The sequence below is a fragment of the Giraffa tippelskirchi genome, chromosome 13 (genome assembly GCF_054371585.1).
Source record: "Giraffa tippelskirchi isolate mGirTip1 chromosome 13, T2T-mGirTip1v1.2.pri, whole genome shotgun sequence".
Taxonomy (NCBI): Eukaryota; Metazoa; Chordata; class Mammalia; order Artiodactyla; family Giraffidae; genus Giraffa; species Giraffa tippelskirchi.
The window spans coordinates 31,320,425-31,345,292 of record NC_137287.1 but is presented as its reverse complement, the minus strand read 5'-3'; the positions used below and the strand labels follow the sequence as shown (position 1 = coordinate 31,345,292).

The following is a 24,868-nucleotide window of genomic DNA, read 5'->3' as shown; positions in this document are numbered from 1 at the left end:
CCTGGAGAATGGCATGGACAGAGGAGCCTGGCAGGCTACACTCCATAGGGTCGCAGAGCCGGACACAACTGAAGCGACCTAGCACGCATGCACGCACGCACTCCCTGAGGTAGGGGCTGTCCCAGCACTGAACGTGATCCAAGCTGGCAGAGATGGGCTTTGAACCTCTTCCAGTTCTGGGCTGTTCTGATATCCGCTCAGGTTGTGAACCCAAGGACCAGCAGAGGCCCAAGAGCACCCCTGGGCCTCCCACCCTCATCCTCCCAAGGACACAGAGTAACTGCCCGCTGGGATCTGTCAGTCTCAGCCCCAGAATCTGACTGCACCGACTCGGAGGCTGCCAGACCCACCATGCTGCCAGACGCTCAGAGTCAGGCTGCAGAGGCCGGCGGGGATGTCACAGGTGATGGAGATGCCATCCTCAGTGGTCAGTTCAATCCTGGGGTCGTCCCTCCTGGTCTTGGCGGAAGGCAGGTCCCTGTCCAGACAGCTCTCCCCGGGCAGGGAGTTGCTGTACAGCCTGTAGGTCTGTGGGCCAGACAGGGGCTAGGAGAGGCTCCACAGGGCACACGTGTGTGGACACGGCAGGAGGCAGAAAAAGTGTCCGGGCAACCTTCCCACCCCGCTCGTGTAGGCTCACCTTCAGGCTGGGGTAGAGGACAAGGATGGTGTGGTTCAGCTCCACGGTCAGCGATGTGAGCCCCGAGCCCGCCTGGTTTAGCGTCAGCGAGAACGTGTCATGGGCAAAGTCCTGGGCCAGCAGCAGGCTGCCACAGCGGTCACCAATGCCCCATACCCGGCCGTCAAAGGTCACCATGTACTTGGCCCCGGCCACCACGGCGTGGTCTGGGGAGAAGAAGCCAGAGGCAGGGTGAGTGGGGTCCTCTGCGCTGGCTACAGTGGGGGGCCCTGAGCCCACAGGGCAGCCTAAGGTGTTCAGGGCCTGCTTCTTGGCTGGTGTCCTCAGGGGCAGCCCACCTGGGGAGCCGGGTCTGTCTCCAGGAACCCCAGCTTCTAGACAACTTGAGCTCTAGGGATGCCCGGAGGTGAACGGTCTACAGCCAAGGCGGCAACAAGAAGGAACCGAGGGGTGATGCATGTTTCAACACTGAGGACCCTTGGAAACTCCGAGTGAGAAGCCTGGGCACGTGTTACATGATTCCATTCATACAAAGTTTGTAACAGGCAAATCCACAAAGACAGAAAGTGGACTGGGGTGTAGTTGAGGGATGGGGACAGAGAGCTAAGGGATGCAGGGTGCCTTTTGGGGTGAGGAAGATTCTGTAGTTGACCGTGTTGATGGATGCACATCGGCCACTGAATCGGACACTTTAAATGGACGACCTGTAGCCTCCCAAGGTGACAGAAAAACACAGAAACAAATGGGACCTAATCAAACCTACAAGCTTTTACACAGACAAGGAAATCATAAACGAAATGAAAAGACAACCTAAAGAATGGGAGAAAATGTTTGCAAACAATGTGACTGACCAGGGCGTAATTTCCAAAATATAAAACAGTTCGTACAGCTCAATATAAAAAAAAAACCCCAAACCTAGTAGAAAAATGTGCAGAAGACCTAAATAAACATGTCTCTAAAGAAGAAATAGCCAACAGGCACATGAAAATATGCTCAACATCATTAATAATTCAAGAAATGCAAATCAAAACTACAATGAAATACCATCTCACACCGGTCAGAATGGCTATCATGAAAAACTACCAATAAATGCTGGAGAGGATATGGAGAAAAGGGAGCCCTCTTACACTATTGGTGGGGATGTAAGTTGATGCAGCCACTATGGGAAACAGTATGGAGGTTCCTCAGAAAAGTAAAAATAGAATTACCATATGATCCAGCAACCCCACTCCTGGGCATATATCCAGACAAACTCTAATCCAAAAAGATACAGGCACCCCTATGTTCATAGCAGCACTGTTCACAGGAGCCAAGACATGAAGACAACCTAAAAGTCCATCAACAGATGAATGGATAAAGAAGATGGGGTACATGTACGCAATGGAATATTAGCCATTAAAAAGAATGAAATAATGCCATTTGCAGCATTATTTGCAGCCATTTGCAGCATGGATGGACCTAGAGATTGCCATACTGAGTGAAGTCAGATAGAGAAAGACAAATATATCTTATACATAGAACCTTTAAAAAAAAAAGTGATACAAATGAACTTATTTGCAAAACAGAAACAGACTCACAGACTTAGAGAATGAACTTAGGGATACCAGAGGGGATGGGTAGGGGGAGGGATAGTTAAGAGAGTTTGGGATTGACATGTACTGGGTTGGCCAAAAGGATCATTTGAGTTTTTCTGTAAGGTGTTACAGAAAACTTTTTGGCCAACCCAATACATACTACTATATTTAAAATAGATAACCTACAACAAGGACCTACTATATAGCATGGGGAACTCTGCTCAATATTATGTAACAACCTAAATGGGAAAAGAATTTGAAAACAAGTAAGATATATGTATGGGCTTCCCGGATGGCTCCACAGTAAAGAATCCACCTGCCAATGCAGGAGATGCAGGTTTGATCCCTGAGTCAGGAGGATCTCCTGGAAAAGGAAAGGGCAACCCACTCCAGTATTCTTGCTTGGGAAACCCCATGTACAGAGGAGCCTGGCAGGCTGCGTCCACGGGGTTGCAAAAGAGTCCGACATGACTTTGAGACTAAACAACAAGATACATATATGTGTATAACTGAATCACTTTGCTGTCCACCTGAAACAAACACAACATTGTCAATCAGCTACACTCCAATATAAAATAAAAAGTTAAGGACAAATGCCATATAATGTCACTAGCATGTGGAATCTCTAAAATATGACACAAATGAACCTATCTACAAAACCGACTCATGGACATACAGAACAGATATGCTGTTGCCAAGGGGGAAGGGAAGGGGTTGGGAGAAGGATTGAGTGGGAGGTTGGGATTAGTAGATGCAAACTATTATATGTAGAATAGATCAACACTGTATGTATGTATAGCATAGGGAGCTATATTCAATATGTATATATGTATAGCATAGGGAACTATATTCAATATCAATAACCATAAATGAAAAGGAATATTTTTAAAAAGCATATGTAGGTGTATAACTGAGTCACTTTGCTGTACAGCAGAAATTAACACAATATTGTAAATCAATGACATCCATACTTCAGAAAACAACAAAAGGATTTACACCAGGTTCCATACCTTTACCTCCAAACTGAACTAACCTCATCATTTTATTTAAAAAGATGAATACAAATGGCATTTTTCCACTTGTCTCTTATTTCTTGTCACCCTTGACGGAAGGTTAGAATTTGTTGGAATTGTACCCACAGTTCAAAAAAGACCTGAGTAGCAGGTGGATTGTAACCTCACTGAAGCTACGGCAAAGAGACACGTTTACTATTTGAAAAAAAAGTACAAAGGCTCCATCCCACAGGAGGGAGGTGCCACTTGGGCCAGCCCTGCCCTCTTCACAGTGAGCAGAAGGTGGCCCGAGACAGGGCAGTTCTGACCTCCCGGGCCAGCAGAGGAGCAGAGGCTTGGGTAGGGAGCAGATAAGAGAAGCCCCGTCTATTCAACACACACCTGGGCCAGCCCATGATGGCCTCACGAGGAGGGTCCATCCATCAGGTGTCAGAGCCGAAGGTCACAGGCCGACCCCAGGTCACACGCGGGGAACCCAGGGACCAGGCTGTTTCCGTTGCCCTGCTGCCTGCCAGACAAGTACCCCTGACTCCAGCGGCTCCCACCTGCCCGCATTCCCACCTGTTCTCACCTGTGTGATCACAAGACCCCCAGGCTATACACCACTCCTGCCAAGCCCTGCCCACTGACTTGAGACCCTCCCAGGTGCCAAAGGCACACGTCCGTTACCTCCCAAGTGAGCCACGTTGCCTTTCTGGGGGTCAGGGAGGTGGGACGGCTCGCCAGCGCACACTCGGAAGAGAGAACGCAAACTCCCAGGCGGTCCCAGCCCCCGGAGCTGTGTCTGTTCCGGGCCCTGCCTCTGGCTCTAAGTCTTGCCTGACAGTCTGGACTCAATTAGTGGCCTTCCGGCTGCAACTGGAGATCTGTTTTATGCTTTTCCTGCAGAGTCCACCCCCAGAGGGAGCTGGCCTGGTCCTCAGCCACTCACCATGCCTCCATGCTGGGCTTCAGGCTCAGGCTGTGACTTTCTGGACAAGTGCCTTGGATTTGCAGCCCAGCCCTAGTCCTGTGTGACCCTGGGAAGCCCAGTAACCTCGGCACTCAGCCTGGGAGCAGACGGGCCCAGCACCGTGATGCTAGGGAGTCCCTATACTAGCAGGGGATGGTCCCACTGTCCATCCGTTCCTGCCAGGTCACGCCGCTGCATCCCAAAGGGCAGAGGGCCTCCCACAGAGGAGGAGCGCAGGGCTTACATCCAGAGGGGGCCCCCAGCAGGCCGCGTTTCAGCCGGTGGTACTCGGCCAGCACGCTGGTCCCGTAGAGCGCTCGGAGCGGCCGCAGCAGCTTCTCCTCCACCAGGTGGCCGGTCACGCGGGCCACATCCAGGGGCTCGTCCCCTGCCGGCAGCATCGGCAGTGTCACCACCACTGAGCGGTCCCTGGAGGGAGCACAGAGGAGCTGGGAGACCCTGGCACGAGGGCCTCCTGACCCTGGCCCAGGATCAGAAAGTCAGCTGCCTCGGTGGGGTGTCCAGAGGGTGACTCAAACTCAACAGGCCAGAAAGGAGCCCCACACCGCCCACTCCCAGCACAGCAGGCTGAACAACAGCCCCAAAGATGCCCAAGCCACTGAAAGGCTACATCACCTTAGGTGGCCAAAGGGACTTTGTAGGTGTGACCACACTAAAGATTCTGAGACGGGTTAAACAGGTGGCCAGTGGAATCACAGTGGACCTTGTAAGAGGCAGGAGGATCAGACAAAAGATATAAGGACAAAGGTCAGAGGGGAGAAGATACTACACTGCTGGCTTTAAAGATGGAGGAGGGGCCACAAGCCAAGGCAAGGTGGCCAGTAGAAGCTGGAAAAGGGAAGAACCTAAAATTCATTTTAAAATTCTGACCCCCGGAACCACACGATAATACATCTGTGTTGCATTAAGCCACTGAACTTGTGGTAATTTGTTATAGCAGCCATAGGCAACTAAAAAAGCTCTAAACTGATCCCTGTACCCCAGTCACCCCCCTTACTCCACAGATGAACCCTCCACCCTTTCAGTCATCAAAGCCAAAACCCTTGGAGTCATCCCCAGCTCTTCTCTTTCACCACCTACATCCAATCTGTCAGCCAATCCTACAGGCTCGTTCAGTCTGACTGCCTCACACTCCTCCATGGCTGCCACTGCCCGGTGCAGCCACCCTCCCATCTTGCCTGGACCATTCTAAACTGGGCTCCCCACTTCTATCCCCAGCTTCCTGCCCCCAGTCTTTATTCTCTACATGGGGGCCAGAGGGATCTTATTAAATGAAACGTAGAGCATGTCCTTCCTCAGCTCAAAACCTCCTGTGTATTCCAGAACCCCGTTATCTCCCTAACTCCTCCACCCTCCACTCCAGCTCACCCCTGGCTTCCTTCATATTCCTCCAGCAGCAGGTGCATTTGCACCCCCAGGCCTTTGCACCGACTTTACCCTCCTCCTGGAACTCTCTTCCCATGACTACACCCAGCTTGCTTCCTCACTCTTCAAGCCCTTGCTCAAATGCTGCCTTCTCACTGAAGCCAACCATGGCCTCACTCTTTAAAATGCCCCCGTCGGCGTCTTCCCTTGCAGTCCAGTGGTTAAGACTCTGCACTTCCACTGCAGGGGGCGTGGGTTCAATCACTGGTTCGGGAACTCAGATGCTGCATGCTGTGCCACATGGCCAAATTAATTAATTCATTAAAAGATTAATGTTTAAAAAAATACAATGCCCCCATGTCCTTTTTCTTTTTCCCTGTGGCATTTAGATAACATACTAGCTCAGGGGCTTCCCAGGTGGCACTAATGGTAAAGAATCTGACTGCCTATGCAGGAGACATAAGAGACATGCATTCAATCCCTGGGTCAGGAAGATCCCCGCGAAAAGGGAATGGCAACCCACTCCAGTATCCTTGTCTGGAAAATTCCATGGACCGAGGAGCCTGGTGGGCCACGTCCATGGGATCACAAAGAGTCGTATGTGACTGAGGCGACTTGGCACACATACTACCTCAAAGGTGGGTAGACCATGCTATGCTATGCTATGCTAAGTCGCTTCAGTCGTGTCCGACTCTGTGCGACCCCATAGATGGCAGCCCACCAGGCTCCGCCGTCCCTGGGATTCTCCAGGCAAGAATACTGGAGTGGGTTGCCATTTCTTTCTCCAGTGCATGAAAGGGAAAAGTGAAAGTGAAGTCGCTCAGTCGTGTCCGACTCTTAGCGACCCCATGGACTGTAGCCTACCAGGCTCCTCCATCCATGGGATTTTCCAGGCAAGAGTACTGGAGTGGGGTGCCATTGCCTTCTCCGGGTAGACTATGGACTGTGGCCAAATCCAGCCTGTGTTCTGTTTTTGGACAGCCTACAAGCTAAGAATGGCTTTGACATGTTCAAAGAATTCTTAACAGAAACAAAAGACCAAGGCTACGTGAAGGGCCACCTAGCTACCAAACCTGTACGCATCACTCTCAGGCCATTTACAGGAAGGCTTGCCACCCCCGAGGGGCAGATAACCTGGTCACTGTCTCCCCAGGCAGGCAGGGGAGGGCCAGAACCTGTCCCACTCACCACTGTGTCTGCAGCATCTAAAACCCCACCTGCTCAGAGAGAGAGCTTGTAAAATATCTGCAGAATGAAGAACAGACCTCAGTTTCCTGATCTGTAAAATGGGGATGAAGATGCCTCTGGCAGGGGAGCGGATGAGGTGGAGGGTGTGCCTGGCGTGGGGCAGGGCCTGGGAGGGGGCGAGTCACCTGGCTGAGAAGCTGTACAGGTCCAGCAGGGGTCTGCAGAGCCGCCTGAGTGCCCGTGAGAGCGCGGCGTCGGCCCAAGACAGCATCTGGTGGGCGGCCTGGATGGGGTGGGGGCCACAAGAGCCGTCAGGGCCATCCCCGCCTGCAAGCCCACCTCCTGCCCCTGCGCCCTGCCTCACCAGCTCCAGGGCGCCCCCTGTGGCCTCCAGCGCTGCCCCGAGGGGCCCGGACCCCCAGGTGCCCGGCGTCCCGGACACCCAGGCCTGCAGCTGCCGCAGGGCCTGCTCCGCCCGCTCCTGCCACACCTCATCCAGGGGCCGCACCATCACGTCCAGGTAGGCGTCCTTCAGTGTGGCCAGGGGCCCTGCAAAGGCAGCCACCACCCACCGTGAGACCTCCGGGGCCTGGGGGCTGGTGCAATGCTGCTGGCTGCCTCCCAGGCCCATGCAGGGAAACCAGCCAGCCTCTCCCAGACGACCTGGGCCCCCTGGAAGGAAATAGAGGCTGCAACCAGGAATGAGGGGGTGGCACTAGAGACTGCGGAAGTCAACCCGGCAGGACTGAGACTGCCCGTCTGCAAGGCCCGTTCACCAGGGCAGCTCCCGGCTGGATTCTGGGGGAGTCCTACAATTCCCAGACCTGATGAGAGGGCCTCCCTGGGCCTGGGGTACACAGACAAAATGCTGAACACCCCCTTTCCTTCTGCGAGTCTGGAACGTCGGTCTGTGCCAGGCGGGGGCTCCCACCTGACCACCCTGCAATGAGAAGCCTGGGTGCGGGGCCTCTAACGAGCTCCCTTGGGCAGTTGATGTCTGACACGTGTTGTCACAATCTGAAGCTGGGGGCGCTGAGGGTGTCCTGTGCGCCCCCACTGGGGGACGAGTCTGGGAGCTCATGGGGGGTCTCCCTGGAGCCTCCTCTACACCTGTACCTCCATGGCCTGGCTCTGTATCTTGGCCCTATGGCTGTGGTTGCAACTTTAAGCTGAGAGCCGAGTCCCAGTGAGTCATTGAGGCCAGGGTGGCCCTAGGGTTCTGACTAGACACGCAAGCAGGGGTGAGAGGACGCTTAACGGCCAATCTGGCCCGAGCACTAGCCAGTCTTGGGATGGCCACTCTGGTGCTGGGCAGGGTCCTGGGGCTCCCCCACTGGGCCAGCTGTCAGCCCCGGTGCTCCTGGACCCTGGGAGGGGCTGGAGGGTCCTGGTGTCACCAGGAGGGCGTTAGGGACAACAGCCTTCACAACCGGCGTGGCTTCCCTGTTGCTCATCACAGAACCAGAAACAGGCCCTGGAATCTACAGCAGTGGGCTTCGCAGAAATAAAGCTGTATGCCCAAAAGAATTCAGGAAGAGGCTGAAGAAACTTGGGCAGAGGTCCCAGAAAAAATAAGGCGATGAGCATGAGGGATATGAGCTCGGAGATCTACAAGAACGGACACGGCTGGCTTCCCTGGTGGCTCAGTGGTTAAGAACCCGCCTGCCAATGAAGGAGACATGGGTTCAATCCTCAGTCCGGGAAGATCCCACGTGCCAAGGAGCAACTAAGCCCGTGCACCACAACTACTGAGCCCGGGAGCCACAACTACTGAGTCCATTTGCCGCAAGCACTGAAGACCCCTCACCCTAGAGCCCGTGCTCTGCCACGAGAAACCTGTGCACTGCAACTAGAGAGTAGCCCCCACACTTGCTGCAACTAGAGAAAAGCCTACCAAGCAACAGACCTAGCACAGCCAAAAACAGCAATAAATCGATAGAATTATTCTTTAAAAAATGGACACTGCTCCCCAAGTCTGAAAGGTATAGGTCCGTGAGAAATAAGGCAGAGGGCTCTCAAGGAAGTTGGGGTGCAGGCCCGCTGGTAATCCAGTGGCCTTCCTGCTTGAACCATTGCCCTGGGCCAAGCGTGAGGGGCCTGGGTCGGGAGCCCTGGGGTCAGGCGTGGATCGGGGGCACAGTCACGCCTCCCCCCATCCCCTGCACTCACGTTCTAGCTCCTTCTGCAGCTGCTCCAGCCCCGCCCGCAGCCTCTCCAGGGATAGCGGCACGTGGAGGGTGAGCGCCCGCCCGGCCGGGCTCAGGCCCCACAGCGTGGCCACCGCCTGGCCGCTGTCCCGCACGGCCCCCAGCCCCACCTGGCACAGCTGCAGAAGCGGGCCGGCCATGCCGTCCAGGGCACCCGCTGGCTGCACCTGGGTGGGGGGAACGGAGGCTAGATCAGTGCGAGGGTCTGGGGCCACCTGCACCCCTCGTGTCCTCAGAGGGGGCCCCGGACAGAGCAGAGCAGCGACCCCGCCCAGCCCCACGCTCCCTCCCTTCGCCAGTGACACCCCACATGCACTCTACCCACCAGGCGCTGGAACCGCCTCACGTAGGCATCCAAGCTGTGGATCCTCTCCTCCAGCCCAGCTTGCACCTGCGACCCGAGAGCAGCCACCCTGGACTGCGGACACAGAGGGACAGGTTGGCTCCCCAGGAATGCAGCGGGCAGAAAGCTCCCAATGCCAACAGCAGGGCTGCGGACCCACCTGCCACTGGTTTCCTTGGCTCCACTGGACTCAGGGAACATGGGCCTGTGGCCTCCGGGTGGGGCTAGGGTGGGGCTAGGGTGGGGGTGGCAGGAATGGCAACCCTCCCCCCCCAGCCATCTCACCTCCACGTGGCCCAGCAGGGTCCCCTGGCAGCCGCGTGCGGCCAAGCGGAGGCTCTGGTTGGCAGCCTGCAGGGTCAGGCGAACCAGAGGCTGGACGGGCTGCCCTTGGTCCCGGAGCAGGGCCTCCACCTCTGCCGCCCGCCTGTGGACACAGGCCCGCAGCAGCACGCCCTCCTCTTGGCTCCCTGGGGCCAGGAATGGACCTGCCATTGAGCCTAGGACTCATCCATCTGCCTCCCAGCTGCCCACTCCTCTGGCACTCCACAGCTGTCTATAGCTCCCCACTGCCCACCGGCAGAGTCTCAAAGGCCCTGGAACTTGAGGGCCTCAAACCGAGCTGCCTACACCAACCTTTGGATCCCCCAAAGCCTGGTTTCTTCCCCATCCCCACACCCACCTCTGATCCAGCCTCTGCTGACATCACAGTCAATCCAGGTGGCCATGGAGAGCTCCTCTCCTCCTGGCTAGGGTGGGGGAGGCTCACAAAGCCCTACCAGGGTTGCTGTTGACTTTTGAGCTCACAGCACCCCAATCTCTGACTTCTCCTGGGCCAAGCTGAGCCCCACTGAGCCACACCCAGCGCCTCCACTCACCTTCCTCGTGGGCCACCGAGGCCTGGAGGCAGTTCGGGACCCGAGACACTGACAGCCTCACTTTCTCATCCCCGTCGGCCACGTTTCCCTCCAGCTGGACTAGGCTTCGAGAAGCCGAGGTGGAGACGCGGCCCAGCAGGCCAAGCCACTGAGCTTTGGGGCCACGGAGCTGGGGGGTTGGGGGGCAGAGGCCTGAGTGGGACCTGGCCCCGGCCCCTGGCCCCCGCCCTCTGCTGGCCCCAGACCTGAGGAGAGGTGGCTGCGAAGGCTAAGGTTGAACCTTCTGGGGGAAAGGCAATGCCCACCTCACCCCATACCTTCAGGAGCAAGCGCTGGGTCTCCCTCACCCGACGACCCTGCCACAGGCCTCAGCTCACGCTCATGCTCACTCACTCACTCAGTCGTGTCTGACTCTTTGCAACCCCATGAACTGTACCCCGCCAGGCTCCTCTGTCCATGGAATTCTCCAGGCAAGAAGACTGGAGTGGGTTGCCATGCCCTTCTCCAGGGGATCTTCCCAACCCAGGGATCGAACCCGGGTATCCCACATTGCAGGTGGATTCTTTACTGTCTGATCCATGAGGGAAGCACAGGGCTCAGAATCCCTACCAACTGCATAAGTGCTTATTAAAATCCACATCCAGGGACCTAACTGCGCATGGACATGGCATCCAAGTGGCTTAAGAATTCCTGATGCTCAGGCCTCACCCCAGAGATTCTGACCTAACTGACTGGGGGAGGGGCTGGGCACTGGCATTTCAACATCCCCAGCACCTGGGTGTCCTCCCCCTCCCGGAGAGCTTCTCCGTATCTGCAGGAGAACCACTACAAATGTCTCCGCAAGGTCAAGGCGACATCGTGGGTGGCACCTGGCATTAGGCCAGGCCACTGGGCAGCTCCTCCCGGCCCCTGTAGCCACCAGCCTAGAGAGGAGGGGGCACAAGACAGGTGGTTGTTCAGTCACCAAGTTGTGTCCCACTCTTGGCAACCCCATGGACGGCCAGTGGAACAACTGGCTGGAACAACACATGACACAGCGATACAATAACACAGAATGTGCGTGCTCAGTCGTGTCTGACTCCTTTGTGACGCCATGGACTGTAGCCCTCCAGGCTCCTCCATCCAGGGGATTGCCCAGGCAAGAATACTGGAGTGAGTTGCCTTTTCCTTCTCCAGGGGATCTTTCTGACCCAGGGTGGGGCAGAGTCAGGAAAACCCTCAGAGGCCTAAAGGGAAGGAACCCTGAGGGAGACGCTGCAGAGGGAGGGGAGGCAACAGGCTGACTGAGATGCAGTTGTGGGGGGGGGCCCTCAGGCCTGAACTCAGCTGCTCTGTATTCTGGTCCAAATACTGCATCTCCCAAGCTGTGCAGCCCTCAGTCAGTGTGTTACCCTCTCTGGGCCTCAGTTTCAAAATCTGTAAGATCAGATGTAGAACAATGGTTCTCAAAATTTATCAGGAATCAGAGAGAGAGAGAGAGAGAGAGAGAGAGAGAGAGAGTGTGTGTGTGTGTGTGTGTGTCTGTGCGCGCGCACGCAGGAGGTGTGTTATGGGTTGAATTGTGTTCCTCAAAAAGATCTGGTGGAATTCTAACCCCTGGTACTTGTGAACGTGGTATCATTTGCATGTCTGTTCTTTGCAGATGAAGTAAATTTGTGATGAAGTCATATAAGGACACCTAAATCCAATGACTGGTGTCCTTATAAGAAGGCCAGGTGGGGACTTCCCTGGTGGTCCAGTGGCTAAGACTCCATGCTCTCAGTGCAGGGGGCCTGGGTTCAATTCCTGGTCAGGGAACTAGATCTCACATACCACAACTAAGACCTGGTACAGCCAAATAAATAAATAAATAAAATATTAAAAAAAAATACTGGAGTGGATTGCCATTTCCTTCTCCAGGGGGCCCGGGTTCAGTCCCTGGTCAGGGAACTAAATCCCACATGCTGCAACTAAGACCCAGCACAGCTAAATAAATAAAAATAAATATTAAAAAAAGAGAAGGCCATGTGCAGAGACAGAGACAGAGGCAGAGATTGGGATAATGAAGCAACTCCTGGATTGCTGGCAGCCCCTAGCAGCTGTAAGAGACAAGGAAGGATTCTTTCCTGGAGCTTCTAGAGGGAGCATAGCCCCACTGACACCTTGATTGTAGCCTTCTCATCTCCAGAACTGTGAAAGAAGAAATCTCTGTCGTGTTAAGGCACTCAGTTGGTGGGTAATTTGTTAGCCCTAGGAATCCAATTCAGGGTGCTCACAAAACAGGCTGTTTCCTGAGTTTCCTTCCAGAAGACTTCTGAGTGGGTGGGATGGGTGGCGCCCAGGAATTCCTAGGAGATTTCACAGTGCTCGGAAAGTGAGCCTGGTGGCGGGGCGGAGGAGGCATCTGCAGACCACACCTGAGGTGTTCCTCGCAGATGGCCTCCTGCATCTGAGCTCTGTCCTAGTCACTGAGTGGCTGGGGCCCCAGCAGCCGGGGTAAGTGCCTGCCCCCCTGAATTTTGTCCCTCTTCTCCATCAGGTTGATGTGAACACTAAACCAGCCTGGGAAAGCCCTCCCCACACCACAGATCCCAGAATGGAGGAGAGAGGGCGGGGGCAAGGGAGAAGCGGTCAAAAACAGCCACCCACAGGCTCGGGATGGAAGCAGAGGGACCAGCTGCTCCCTGACCACCCACTGCGGGGAGACGTGAACCTTGGGGCCCTGGGATTACACATGCGGGGGTGGCTGGCGGCCTGGCTGGCCAACGGAGAAATGAGAGCCAGCCTTGGCAAGCCTCAGAAAGGAAAACGCTTTTGAAATCATCACAGCTCCTGGGCTCAGAAACAGGGGCTGGGTGAGCTCCAGACACAGAAATGCCTCATCCAGCTCTGGACACTGGCAGGAAATGCCCATCTCATGAGCATTTCCTGTGTGTATGTGCCATGCGAACTCTTTCTTTTTCTTCCCAACACTTCTGCCGAGGAGGTGGGATTTGTTCCCATTTGACAGAAGGGAATACTGAGGCTTGTAAAGGGAAAGTCACAAGGTCAAGGTCACGGAGACACAGAGATAGGCATACGGTAGCACTGATGGGGCACCTACTCTATACTCATGCTGTGTGGGTGTAGAGGAGGGGTGCCCGGAACCCCACTGACCACCTTGTGAAATATATCTGACCCCCACTTACAGGTAAGGAAATGGGGCTTGGAGAGGTCCCTTTCCAATATACCATTTGGCCAGATGAGAGCAGAGCAGGTATTGAACCCTTTCTACCTCCCTGGGCTGCCAGGAAAGGGAGAGGTAAGAGAAGACTGGGCCAATAATATCCAATAATAATAGCCCCTGGGGTTTCCCAGGTGGTGCAGTGGTAAAGAATCCACCTGCCAATGCGAGAGACCCAGGTTCAATCCCTGGGTCAGGAAGATCCCCTGGAGTAGGAAATGGCAACCCACTCTAGTATTCTTGTCTGGAAAATTCCATGGACAGAGGAGCCTGGTGAGCTACAGTCCATGAGGCCACAAAGAGTCAGACACGACTGAGTGACTGAACACACACACACAATAAAAGAAGCTAACACTTGACACTGTTCTAAGCAATATACACGTTAACATATTTAATCCCTACAATATTAATCCCATGGGAGGTAGGGGAGGTGCATTGATTATCCCCCACTTTACAGGTGAGGGTGAGAAGGCTTCCCTGGTGGCTCAGATGGTAAAGTATCTGTGTGCAATGCAGGAGACCTGGGTTCAATCCCTGGGTTGGGAAGATCTGGAGAAGGAAATGGCAGCCCACTCCAGTACTCTTGCTGGAAAATCCCATGGATGGAGGAGCCTGGTACGCTACAGTCCATGGGGTCACAAAGAATCGGACACGACTGAGCGACTTCACTTTCACTTTACAGGTGAGGAAACTGAGGCACAGAGAGGGGAGGTAAATTGCTAGCTAGGGAGAGGTCGGGCTGGGATTCAAACCCAGGCAGTCCAGCCATTGCCTCTTGGTTACAGGAAGGGCTGGTGTTGGGGCAGCAGAGGAGCTGTTTTGTCTTGGTGGCGGGGTGGGGGATGGGCAGGCTCAGGGGGTCCCACTACAAGTAAGCTCAGGCCCCTGCTGTGTGCCTGTCTGCAGTTCCAATACTGGCCACTAGATGGCAGGGCTGCCCAGTCAGTGGTGGTCCACTGGCTGGACAGGGACAGATGGCCATCAGGGTATCTTCCTCTGGGGCGGGCAGCCACCTTACCTCCAGCTCCCCAGAGAAGTCATGCGTCCGGGGCCTGCTGTGGTTGCGGAGTGTCAGGCTGAGGTGCAGGCCGTGATCTGGGTCTGGGGCGAGGCCCAGCTGGCATCTGGAGTGTAGCAGGAGCTCACCGCTGCCCAGGGTGTGCTCCCCAGAGACCGAGAGGGCCTGGAACGAGAAGGTAGGGGTGTCGGTGGTCAGGGAGGCGCAGGGGCACAGCTTCCTCTAGCTAGGCCCTGGTCCAGGCGACAGTCCCTCACGCCAGGACAGTCACAGTAGCCTATCCCAGCCTCCACTCCGGCCCCAACCAACAGCCCCTCCTCCATTTTACCTTTTAAAACAAATGCAAATCAGACACTGTCCCCCTGCTTAAAGCCTCGGTCTTCCCATTGCACTTGGAGGAGAAGCCGGTCTCCTTGGCAGGTCCTGTGGGTCTGCATTATCTTCCTAACCTCACCTCCTTGCTCTCTCTATAAAGCCACGCTGTGTTCCTCAAACATCTATAAGCATGCTCCGGCCACAGGGCCTTTGCACTGCCTGTTCTCACTGCACTCTGCATTCACCCCCTCTCCCTGCTTCGTTCTTTCATAGCATTCCCAACACCTGTCTTTTTTATCTTCTTCTACCCACTGGACTCTGAGCTTCGGGAGGGCAGGCACCTCGTCTGTCCCTTTCACCATCCTTGTCCCTGCACCTAGAACAGAGACTGGCATAAGTAAGACCCACAAATGCTCTCTGAATGGATGGACAGATTGGGGGCTGGCAAACTTCGGCTCATGGGTCAAATCTGGCTCACTGCCTGTTCTTGTAAATACGTTTTTGTTGTGACTGGCCATACCCCTTCGTTTACATGTCCTCCATGGTGGCCTTCATGGCAGAATGGCAGACTTGAATGGCTGCAACAGAGCCCATATGGTCTGAAAGACCCAAAATATTTACTGTGACTTCCCTGGCGGCCCAGTGGTTAAGAATCTGCCTGCCAACACAGAGGACACAGGTTCAGTCCCTGGTCCGGGAAGATCTCACTTGCCATGGAGAGACTAAACTTGGGTGCCACAACTACTGAAGTCCCGGTGCCTAGAGCCCATGCTCTGCTACAGGAGAAGCCACCGCAGTAAGAAGCCCAGCACTGCACCCAGAGAGTGGTCCCTGCTCGCTGCAACTAGAGGAAGAAGCCCTCACCAGCAACTAAGACACAACACAAAAATAAATACATAAATTTTTTCTTAAATAAAATACTTACTATCTGGCCCTTTGGAGGAAAAGTTTGTGACCCGCCGGGATTGTTAGAGAGATGAGAGGGTGTGGGGAATGGGAAAGGAGAAGGATGGCTGGATGGATGGAAGGGAGGGAGGCTGAAAGATGGAGAGGCTGGGAGGCAGGGAGGATGAAGGAATGGATGGATGAATGGGAGGATGGGTTGGAGGGTGGGTAGATGGATGGATGGATGGATTGATGGGTAAAAGGTGGGTGAGGAAGGCAGGAAAGACCAATCAACTAGCTAACAAACCCAGGGGAACATTATTGAGATAGGGGTCCCAACCCCTCCCCCTAACAATAATGAAAACAGCAGCTTGGTTTATATGTCGAGGACTTTCCCGGTACCACATCTTAAATCTCCCCATCACCCCACATGCTGGAACCAACCACGTCTCAAATGAAACCCCAGATGCTGAGAGAGGAGAGAGCCCTGCCCGGGGCTGCCTGCAGGCCCGTACAGAGCGTGACGACAGCACCCGGCTCCCTCACTCACACCCCTGCCCTGGGTGGCACCCTCCTCTCTCTTCACCGCCGGGTCCCTGGGCCCTCCCTGGGGACAGACTCACTCTGGGCAGGTGGCAGAGCCCCAGCTGCAGGGAGTGGCGCAGCCAGCGGGCATAGTCAGTCTCCACGTCTCCCCGGAAGCTCTGCGTGGGGCAGGGGGCCCCGAGGACACGCTCTAGCATGGCCTCTGCGTGGATCTTGTCCGGGAGGGACGGCTGGCGCCTCTGGAAGGAAGAAGGCATCTTGGGATGGGGGCTCATCCCAGAAGGGAGAAGAAAGACCCTCACGAGAGGAGAGGAGGTGCCAGGAACCCCATCAGAGCCCCGGGCAGCCCCACAGCGGGTGTTTACACTCCAGGCAGGACCTCTGTTGGGAGACTGAGGGGTTGTGGGCCTAAGGAAACCCAGAAGGGACAAGGGGACTTCCAGGCCAGCTGCTCTCATCTCTCCATGGCTCAGCCCCTGCCCCAGGCTCTGCAGAGCAGCACTCACTCCATCAGGAGCCCCCGGCAGACAGTGACGCTGGCAAGACCTTGACTCTGACACCTCTGGGAACCTGAGCTCCCCACCTCCCCCCACCCCTCCCCACTGGGCTCACCCACTCCTCAGTCTGCTCCCTGAGTGCCCGCCTCATGCTGGGCACCTTGCTTTTCTGACCTCCCAGAGCTTTCATGACATTACAGTCAGGGAAGGATACTCGTACCCATTTCACAGATGAGAAAACCGGGGTTCACAGCGGAGAAATGAATCGCCTGGGGCCCCCCAGCACAACGAGCACGTACACTCAGGACCCTGCGGCCCCAGAGTCAGGCACTTTCTGCAGCCGGTGGAGCCACCCTGCTCCCCAGGCCTCACCTCGTAGGTCAGGTTCTGCTGCACCCGGCGACGATCCCAGGACAGATCCAGCCACTCGCTGAACACAGCTGGGGTCTGCGTTAAGGCCCCACAGGCCCTGAGGGCACCCAGGCCCCAGGTGTCCTGGAGCTGACAGGGAAGAGGATGGCGGATGTGACTGGGGCGCAGGGGGGCAGCACAGGGCCCGGGGTTTGGGGGAGCCCTGTGCCGGGTCGGGAGGGCAGGCAGTCATACCTGCCCCGGGGAGGCGGCCACGCAACCATCCCAGGAGGTGCTTTGTGCCGAGGACCTGTTGGCCCAGGTGAGCTGCAAGGCCAGCGGCTGCCCTTCGTTCCAGGCAAGCTGTACCTGCGTGGAGACGCAGCCAGTGGCAGGTGGACGGGAGAGGTGGGACAGAGGAGAGGCTGATGTCCCCCCATCTGTGTGTCGGGGTGGGGAGGTAGGAGGGAGGGGGAGGTGCAGAGCCTGGATGGGGTGGGGAAGGTGGAGAGGCCAGTGGCCCCCACCCACCCCTCTAGGGGATGGAGGAGGCAGGCAGGAGTAGAGACACTGCCTTCTCTTCCGGCTCATGCCTGTAAGAGCACAGAGCCACGCCCAGACTGGAGACCAGAAGTGTTTACTGGGTGGAAAAATCCCCATTCTCAACACCCAGACTCATCATTTCCCAGGACAGTGAAATCTGAGCCCCTCACTGGGGCCTGTGGGTTGAAGCCCTAATCCCCAATGTGACAGCATCAGGAGGTGTTGGGAGGCGATTAGGGTTAGATGGCGTGGGGTGGGGGGTCATGATGGGGTCCTCTGTAAGAAGGTCCCCACAGAGCTCTCTCCCCGATGTGTGAGGACACAGAGAGAAGGCTCCAGACCAAGAAGAGGGCTCTTACCAGAACCTGACTGTGCTGGCCCCTTGATCTTGGACTTCTAGACTCTAGTCTGTGGTTTAAGCCACCCAACCTGTGATATTTTGCTATGGCAGCCCCGAGCTAAGACAGGTGGTCTGCCCTCTCACCTGACCTCATCTCCCCCCCCCTCACCCCACACCCCATCATTTCCTCCGTGCTGGTCTTAACTGCCTCTGGCTCCTTCTGAAGCTCCCAACCTGTTCCCACCTCAGGGCCTTTGCACTTGCTGCTCTTCCAGCTCATCCAGGCTCCTCTTCATCCGTGTGTCCTCAGCTGACAAGCCACTTCCTCCATGAAGCCCTCTCTGACCACCCCATCTAAAGTTCCCTCCCCCATGGACTCCAATGATTCTCTCTCTTAGTACCCTTACTTTCTTTATAGGGCTTATCACAACTGTTAATTTTTTATTCATTCATTCTCTTGAGTTTTGGTCTTTTTGCCTGGCACACACTGGCCTACTGTCTCCCATTTCACAGAAGAAAAAAAAAAAAAGGTGAGGCTTAGCGAGGTACTGAAGACTGCCCAAAGCCTCCCAGTCAGATGCAGAGTCCAAGCCACCCTGCGTGAACCCCTGCAATGACCGATTAAACAAACCAGCACATCAGTGATGAACCAGACATGCTTGTGAATTGCTCCTCCCACTAAAATGTGAGCTTTATCAACGCAGGGACTATGCCTGCACCTCAACACTACCTGGCACACAGTAGGTGCTTAGTACAGTGCCGATGAAGGAATGAATGCATGAAGGCCCCCCTGGGGCTCCAAGCTTCAGGACACTGTGATTCCAGAGATGTCCTTATCTCTGATGAACACACAAGATCCTCCTCCCCCCGCACGTGGTCCCAGATGTCCCACCCGTGGGCTCAGCCATGCGGCTCACACACCCCCAAGAGCCGTCTACCCAGGGCCCCTTGGCTGCTCCCCGCTCACCTGCCGGCTCTGCCTGCCGCCCCTGCTCTCAGCAAGGCCACTGGCCTCGGCCCGCCGCCAGGAGAGGCTGAAGGGGTGAGCCAGGGCCAGACGGGCGGCCAGCTTGCCCTTCCCCGACCGCAGAGAGGAGAACAGCACAACCTGGGGAGGGGACAGGCTGAGAGGGAGGCCCCCCCAGAGAGGCTCTTCCCACCTCCTATTGCAGGTCACCTTCTTCATCAAGGTCAAGGGAGTGAGGGCTGCTGGCCCCCCACTGGGGGAGGCTCTCTGGGAGCTTCAGCCCATTTTTCAGAGGAGTAAGTTGAGGCTTGGAGAGCAGCAGATGGGGGCATATGACGGAGAGGGGACTGGGGGTGACACACACGGTGGCTGGAGGCATTTCATGGGTTCGAATCCCAGCCCTGCCTTTCAGTAGCTTCATTCCTCTCTGAGCTTCAATTTCATCTATGAAACGGGGCTGGGGTGCCTGGCACGCAGGAGGCCGTCGCTATGCGTCGGCCACTGGTCTTCCTGTTATCATCCAGGTGGTGTTGGGACCCAGGCTCCCTCCTCCCACCCAGTGCTCTTCCCGTGGTCCTTTGGGGACCGGGGCTCAGCCCAGTTGGCCCCATTAACGCTCCTCAGGCAGGGCAGGGCCCCGAGTGTCCCGCTCTTCCCGGGTCCCCTTCCAGCCCGACGCCTACCTGGTCCTTGCCATCCCAGCCCACGACCAGGTCATCCTGGTGACGGCGTGTCGAATGCTCGGAGGTCAGGCGGAGGTGGCAGTGCCGTGGCAGGGGGAGGGGCAGCGGGTGGGTGAGCTCCACTGGGCAGGGAGGGGCATGCAGGGGGGGTGGTGCATCAGCTTGAGGCCAAGAGGGGGCAGGGGGCCACTTTGGGGCCACACACGCATGTAAGCTGCACAAAATTCAGAAGCTGTCCCCTCACTTGGTCCCCATGCCACTCAACAGTCCATCAGCGTCCCCATGAGAGCCCCATTCCAGGACTTCTGCAAGGAGGCCCTGTATCTCCTCCATCAAGAGGTGGAATTTGTTTCCCTGGCCCTGGAACCTGGGCTGGCCTCGTGACTGGCTTGTAGAATTTGGTGAAGTTGACACTGCAGAACCCCAGCTTCGGCCTTAAGTCCTCAGCTCCCTCTGGCTCTCTGGGAGCCCTGCCCAGCCATCATGAGAATAAACCCAAGCTGGCCTGCCAGACGCTGACGCCACACAGAGGAGAGCCTGGATGTTTCAGCAGAGACTGTCCTGAACCAGGTGACAGCCAACCAGCCCCCGAACAAGTAAGAAAGTGCAGCCAAAATCAGCAGCACCACCTATCCAACTTAGGGCCTGACCCTGATGCGTGAGTAAGACCAGAAAGCTGCCCACAGGCTCATTAGCAGTGATAAATTCTTATTACTGTAAGTCACTTAGTTTGGGGTCATTTGTTACACAGCAGTAGCTGACAGATACACCTTCCGATATCACTCTCAGGTCCCTCACACACATGGTTACCCCAGCCACTTTGAATGTTCCACACCCACCTGGTCACACTCAGCTGCCCCGTGCTCTCGTTCCATCCTGGGGTATGACACAGCCCATCCCTGAGGCTTCATGGCCTACTTGCCCTCAATTTTCTTCCTTCATCTCTGAAGCCTGAGTCCAGCTGCCCTGACTTCCAACACCACCTGACCCCATCTCATGAGGCCACCAACTGCTCCTGCCTTCCTAGACCCCCCAGAGCAGGAGTCCACCTGAGACTCCACTGCAGACAAAGACCACCTTTGAGCCCTCTGGAAGGGAGCTGTCCCTATATGGACCCTGCAGGAGCTGTGCCCAGAGACAGTGGCTCTAAGCTGGTTCTCAAGGCATCACCTGGTCACCAATCCAGGGAGCACTGACCACACGCAGAGCCACAACCCCTCATTCCCTCTGCCCCTGACCTGCTGGTTTCTGTGCCCTGTAACCGCACAGCAGGGTCCACAGGCGGCTCAGTCCATCCGTGGGCCCCCTGAGTGTGCACACACTCACACGTGCACACATGGGCACACACAACATACACTGCCTTGGTGTGCTGAGGATCCTCTCATTGCCTCTGCCTTGCAGGGCACACATGTGGCAACCCTGACCCTGAGGAACCCCACTGGGCCACCCAGCAAGCCGTGCCCGCCCCGGGCCAGGGTCTGCACTGTGTCTCCCACTTGGCAGGCCAGCAGGTCAGTTTCTGCTCTGTGTTCGTGGACTCCTCAAACACAAACTGACAGCCCGTGTGTCTGCATGGCCCCTTGGGGATGGGGCTGCTTCCTGGAGGGCCTCAGGGGGTCTCGGGTGCCCTCGCTGGGGCCACACTCACCTCCCCTGCCAACCTGCATTCTGTCAGCCTCAGCTTGCAACCCCTTGGGGATGCTGGGGGTTGCCACATCTTCCACACCCTAACCTGGCCCTCCTGTCTTATCACACTCAGGATAAACTCCAGCTCCTTGTCAGGGGCTGGGACCCTGTGTGTCCTGGCTCCCCTAACCTCTCCCACCTCATCTCCTCCCCTCTGCTCCTCCCTTCAGCCCACTCCAGCCACACTGACCTTGCTGCTATTGCTCCAGCCAGAAAGCCTGTTCCCACCCCAGGGCCTTTGCACCTGCTGTTCCTCCTCTTCTGCCCACAATGATCTCCCCAGAGCTTCACCTTCTCGTCACTCGGGGCTCAGCTTGAAAGTCACCTCCTGAGACAAGCCTTCCCAGACCACCCACCTGGAGGAGCTCCACCCCTGCCCCCAAACCAAACCCTGCTTGTTTTCATAGGCGTTCTCACTCTTGGAGACACTCTGATGTTATCTTGTTCAGTATGTGTCCCTGCTCACAGTCCACCTCCCTGAGATCTGGGACCTGGGCCATCTTGCTTCCCAATGGACCCCCAGTGCTTGGAACAGTGCCTGGGATAAGCAAGCACTCAGTGACGATGCTCTGAGTGAATCGGTGAATGCGTGGCCCCTGGGAGACTCACCCTGTAGACCAAGGGTCCCGGCAGGCTTGAGGAAGGGCACAGAGAGGCTCCCATTGAGGCTCCCCTTGAGGGCCATGCCCTGCCCATCCCACAGCACCATGTGGTGCAGGACTTGGGTGCCACGGGTTCGCTCGTATGAGGTCTGAAGGACCAGCTCCCCAGGAAGGGCGTGGAACTGGAAGAAAAAAAAAAGATGGAGCTGGGTCACTGGGGGAGTTCAGCCCATGTTCCTGCTGAGTGTGTAAGAAAGGAGAGAAGCTTTCAGAAGAGGAAAGACAAGAAATGAAGCTCTAACAGTTTACTGGGCTGGTAGATAATGTAACGGAGTGGAGCAAGGGGGCGGAAGGGGTATGACAAACGACCCTGTAAAGAGGACAGCTGCCTCTCAGCTCCACTTCCAAGCTGTGTGGCCTTAGGCCAGTTTCCCAACCTCTCTGAACCTCAGTTTCTGCATCTATAAACTGGGGTAAGAATAATAGTGCTGACTTCAGTAAGACAAGGGGAGTGATGTGCTCAGCCCAGGGCTAATCAATATCCCCAGCTGCTGGAACAGTGTCTGGCCTGGCACCTAGTAGATGCTCAGTAAATAACATGAAAGGGAGGGAGAAAGGGAAGAAGGGACATTGAGACCAGCTGAGAATCCATTCCAGCAAATTTTGCCCACATCACAGCCCTGCCTGCAGTAGATCCTCCCAGGGAACAGGACAATTCCTCTTTTCTCAAAGGGCTGCCCCAGGAACATCCCCCCATCCCCCTGCCGCCAAGCCTGCCCTGGCCTCCTCCACGCACCTGGGGGAAGGTCTGCTCCAGCTTGATGATGTTGGTAAGGCTGTTCTTAGCAGCTGTGAGACCGGCGCCCATGTGGAAATGATGCTCCTCCACCATCAACACAAATGTGCCCTCAGCTCCACCCTCAGAGTATCGTAGCTGGGTCAGAAGAAAAGCAAGGCAGATTTCCTCACCCAAGTCTCTGACAGAACATTCAGGAAGGTGCTGAAAGTAGGCTCTGCCTCCCAAAGCCCCCAGACTTAAAGACCCACAGCTCCCTGGATGAGATGCATTGTGATGATGTGAGGTCCAGGGAAGATCCCCTGGAGGAGGGCATGGCAACCTACTCCAGTATTCTTGCCTGGAGAATCCCCATGGACAGAGGAGCCTGGTGGGCTGCAGTCCCTGGGGTCACAAAGAGTCAGACATGACTGAAGCAACTTAGCATGCACAAGGGTCCTAAGCTCAGGTTAGACCACCAGGTGTGGCCAGGACAACAATCTCCGCATGCCCTTCATGCTCTAACACTGACTTGCAGATGGCTACCAGCCTGCAGCAGGCAGGCAGGCATTCTAATTATCATTGTAAACAGACCGGGACTCAGTTCTGGCCCTCCAAGCATGGGGTGAATGACCTCTAGCTAGTTCCATAACCCCCTAGGACTTCACTCTCTAACCAGATACACTGGGATGATGAAACCTACTTTATTAATGTGTTGATATGAAAACTATATGAAATCATGTGCTAATTTCCAGGCTGGCTGAAGAGCAGAATCACTGAGGGCACATGCTAAAAATATAGACTCTGGGCCCCCACCCGAGACCTGTAAAAACAGTGCCTCTAGAAACTGGGTCAAGAATTGGTATTTTTAAGAGCTCTCCAGAAACATCATTAATTTAGCAACTCCCCTGTCAAAAACGTCCAACTTGAATCACACCTTACACATGCAATCTGACGAATCCAAACAGAGGATTTTTGCAAAACGATTGCTTAGACACTGCAACATTGTTCACACGGAAGTTATCTTTCTTTTTAAATTTAACTATAGTTGATTACAATATTGCGTTAGTTTCAGGTATACGGCTTCAGATTCTTTTCCATTATAGGTTATTATAAGACACTGATTACAGTTCTCTGTGTTATACAGTAAATCCTCGTTCAACACAGGAGTTCTTCAAGGTGGTTAATGATATGAAATGTTTAGGGGAACATTTACTTTGAAACGCATCTTACTTTGAAACGCATCAAAAATTACCAAGGGTGGAGAGCTGTGTGATAAAGTAGAGGGAAATATGAATGAAAAAATCTAGGTGACAGGTATGTGGGTGTTCGCTAGGAAGCTGTTTGACTCTTTCAATGTCTGAAAAATATAATAATAAAATGTTAGAGGAAAAAAAACGTAGGTGGTGGGAAGAGAATCTCTAGATCAGGTGTCAGTCTTTGGGCCAAATTCGGCCCACTGCCTGCTTTGTAAATAAAGTTTTATTGGAACACAGCCAAGCCTATTTATTTACATCTTGTCTATGGCTGCTGTTTTGTTATAATGGCAAAATTGAGTGGTGGCAACAGAGAGGGTATTGGGTACAAAGGCTAAAGTATTTATTATCTGGTCCTTTACAGTAAAAGCTTGCAGACTTCTGTCCTAGATATTAAGAAACCAAAGAGACATGACAACTGAATGCCCTGGGTGATCTTGAACTGCATCCCAGATTTAAAACAAACAAAACAGCTCAGAAGGACCTTATTGCAAAAGAAGAATTACTGCATAACTGGGAAATTTTATGATGAGCTGTATGCTCAATAATGATATTATGTCACATGTTAAATTTCCTGAATTTGGTAATTCTACTGTGTTATACAAGAAAATACCCTTGTTATAGGAAACACCAGCTGCAGTATTTAGGAGTAATGAAATGCCTCCAAAAACAGCTCAATATTACTCACAGTACAAACATATGTGTGTGAATATATAAAAGTATATAACATATATAAGTATAAATAGAAAGATGTGGCAAGATATTAACACTTGGTGATATAAGATAAATACCAGGGATGTATGTACAGTGAGATGACTACCATTAACCCTGCTGGATGATATATTTGAGAGTTGTTAGGAATGGTACAAGTGAGCCTATTCACAAAACAAAGTCACAGATGCAAAAAACAAACTTACAGTTTCCAAGAGAAAGGAGGGATAAATTGGGAGGTTGGGACTGACATATATGCACTGCTACTGCTAAGTCACCTCAGTCGTGTCCGACTCTGTGCGACCCCATA

General features: G+C 54.8%; 1 protein-coding gene across 1 annotated transcript in view; it reads right to left on the bottom strand.

Annotated features, from left to right (window-relative positions):
• The window catches only part of APOLTP (apolipoprotein lipid transfer particle homolog), a 168,901-nt gene that overhangs the window by 15,000 nt on the left and 129,033 nt on the right, over nucleotides 1–24,868 (bottom strand). Inside the window, exons 48-64 of the mRNA XM_081560372.1 lie at nucleotides 22,613–22,750; nucleotides 21,824–21,998; nucleotides 19,529–19,650; nucleotides 18,846–18,986; nucleotides 17,251–17,364; nucleotides 17,017–17,145; nucleotides 16,225–16,386; nucleotides 14,402–14,566; nucleotides 10,182–10,350; nucleotides 9,589–9,773; nucleotides 9,286–9,378; nucleotides 8,923–9,127; nucleotides 7,118–7,302; nucleotides 6,939–7,036; nucleotides 4,424–4,608; nucleotides 641–846; nucleotides 351–528 (exon numbers count right to left, since the gene is read on the bottom strand). Coding sequence (XP_081416498.1) covers nucleotides 351–528; nucleotides 641–846; nucleotides 4,424–4,608; nucleotides 6,939–7,036; nucleotides 7,118–7,302; nucleotides 8,923–9,127; nucleotides 9,286–9,378; nucleotides 9,589–9,773; nucleotides 10,182–10,350; nucleotides 14,402–14,566; nucleotides 16,225–16,386; nucleotides 17,017–17,145; nucleotides 17,251–17,364; nucleotides 18,846–18,986; nucleotides 19,529–19,650; nucleotides 21,824–21,998; nucleotides 22,613–22,750 — 2,650 coding nt within the window. The remainder of the gene's footprint in view (nucleotides 1–350; nucleotides 529–640; nucleotides 847–4,423; nucleotides 4,609–6,938; nucleotides 7,037–7,117; nucleotides 7,303–8,922; nucleotides 9,128–9,285; nucleotides 9,379–9,588; nucleotides 9,774–10,181; nucleotides 10,351–14,401; nucleotides 14,567–16,224; nucleotides 16,387–17,016; nucleotides 17,146–17,250; nucleotides 17,365–18,845; nucleotides 18,987–19,528; nucleotides 19,651–21,823; nucleotides 21,999–22,612; nucleotides 22,751–24,868) is intronic.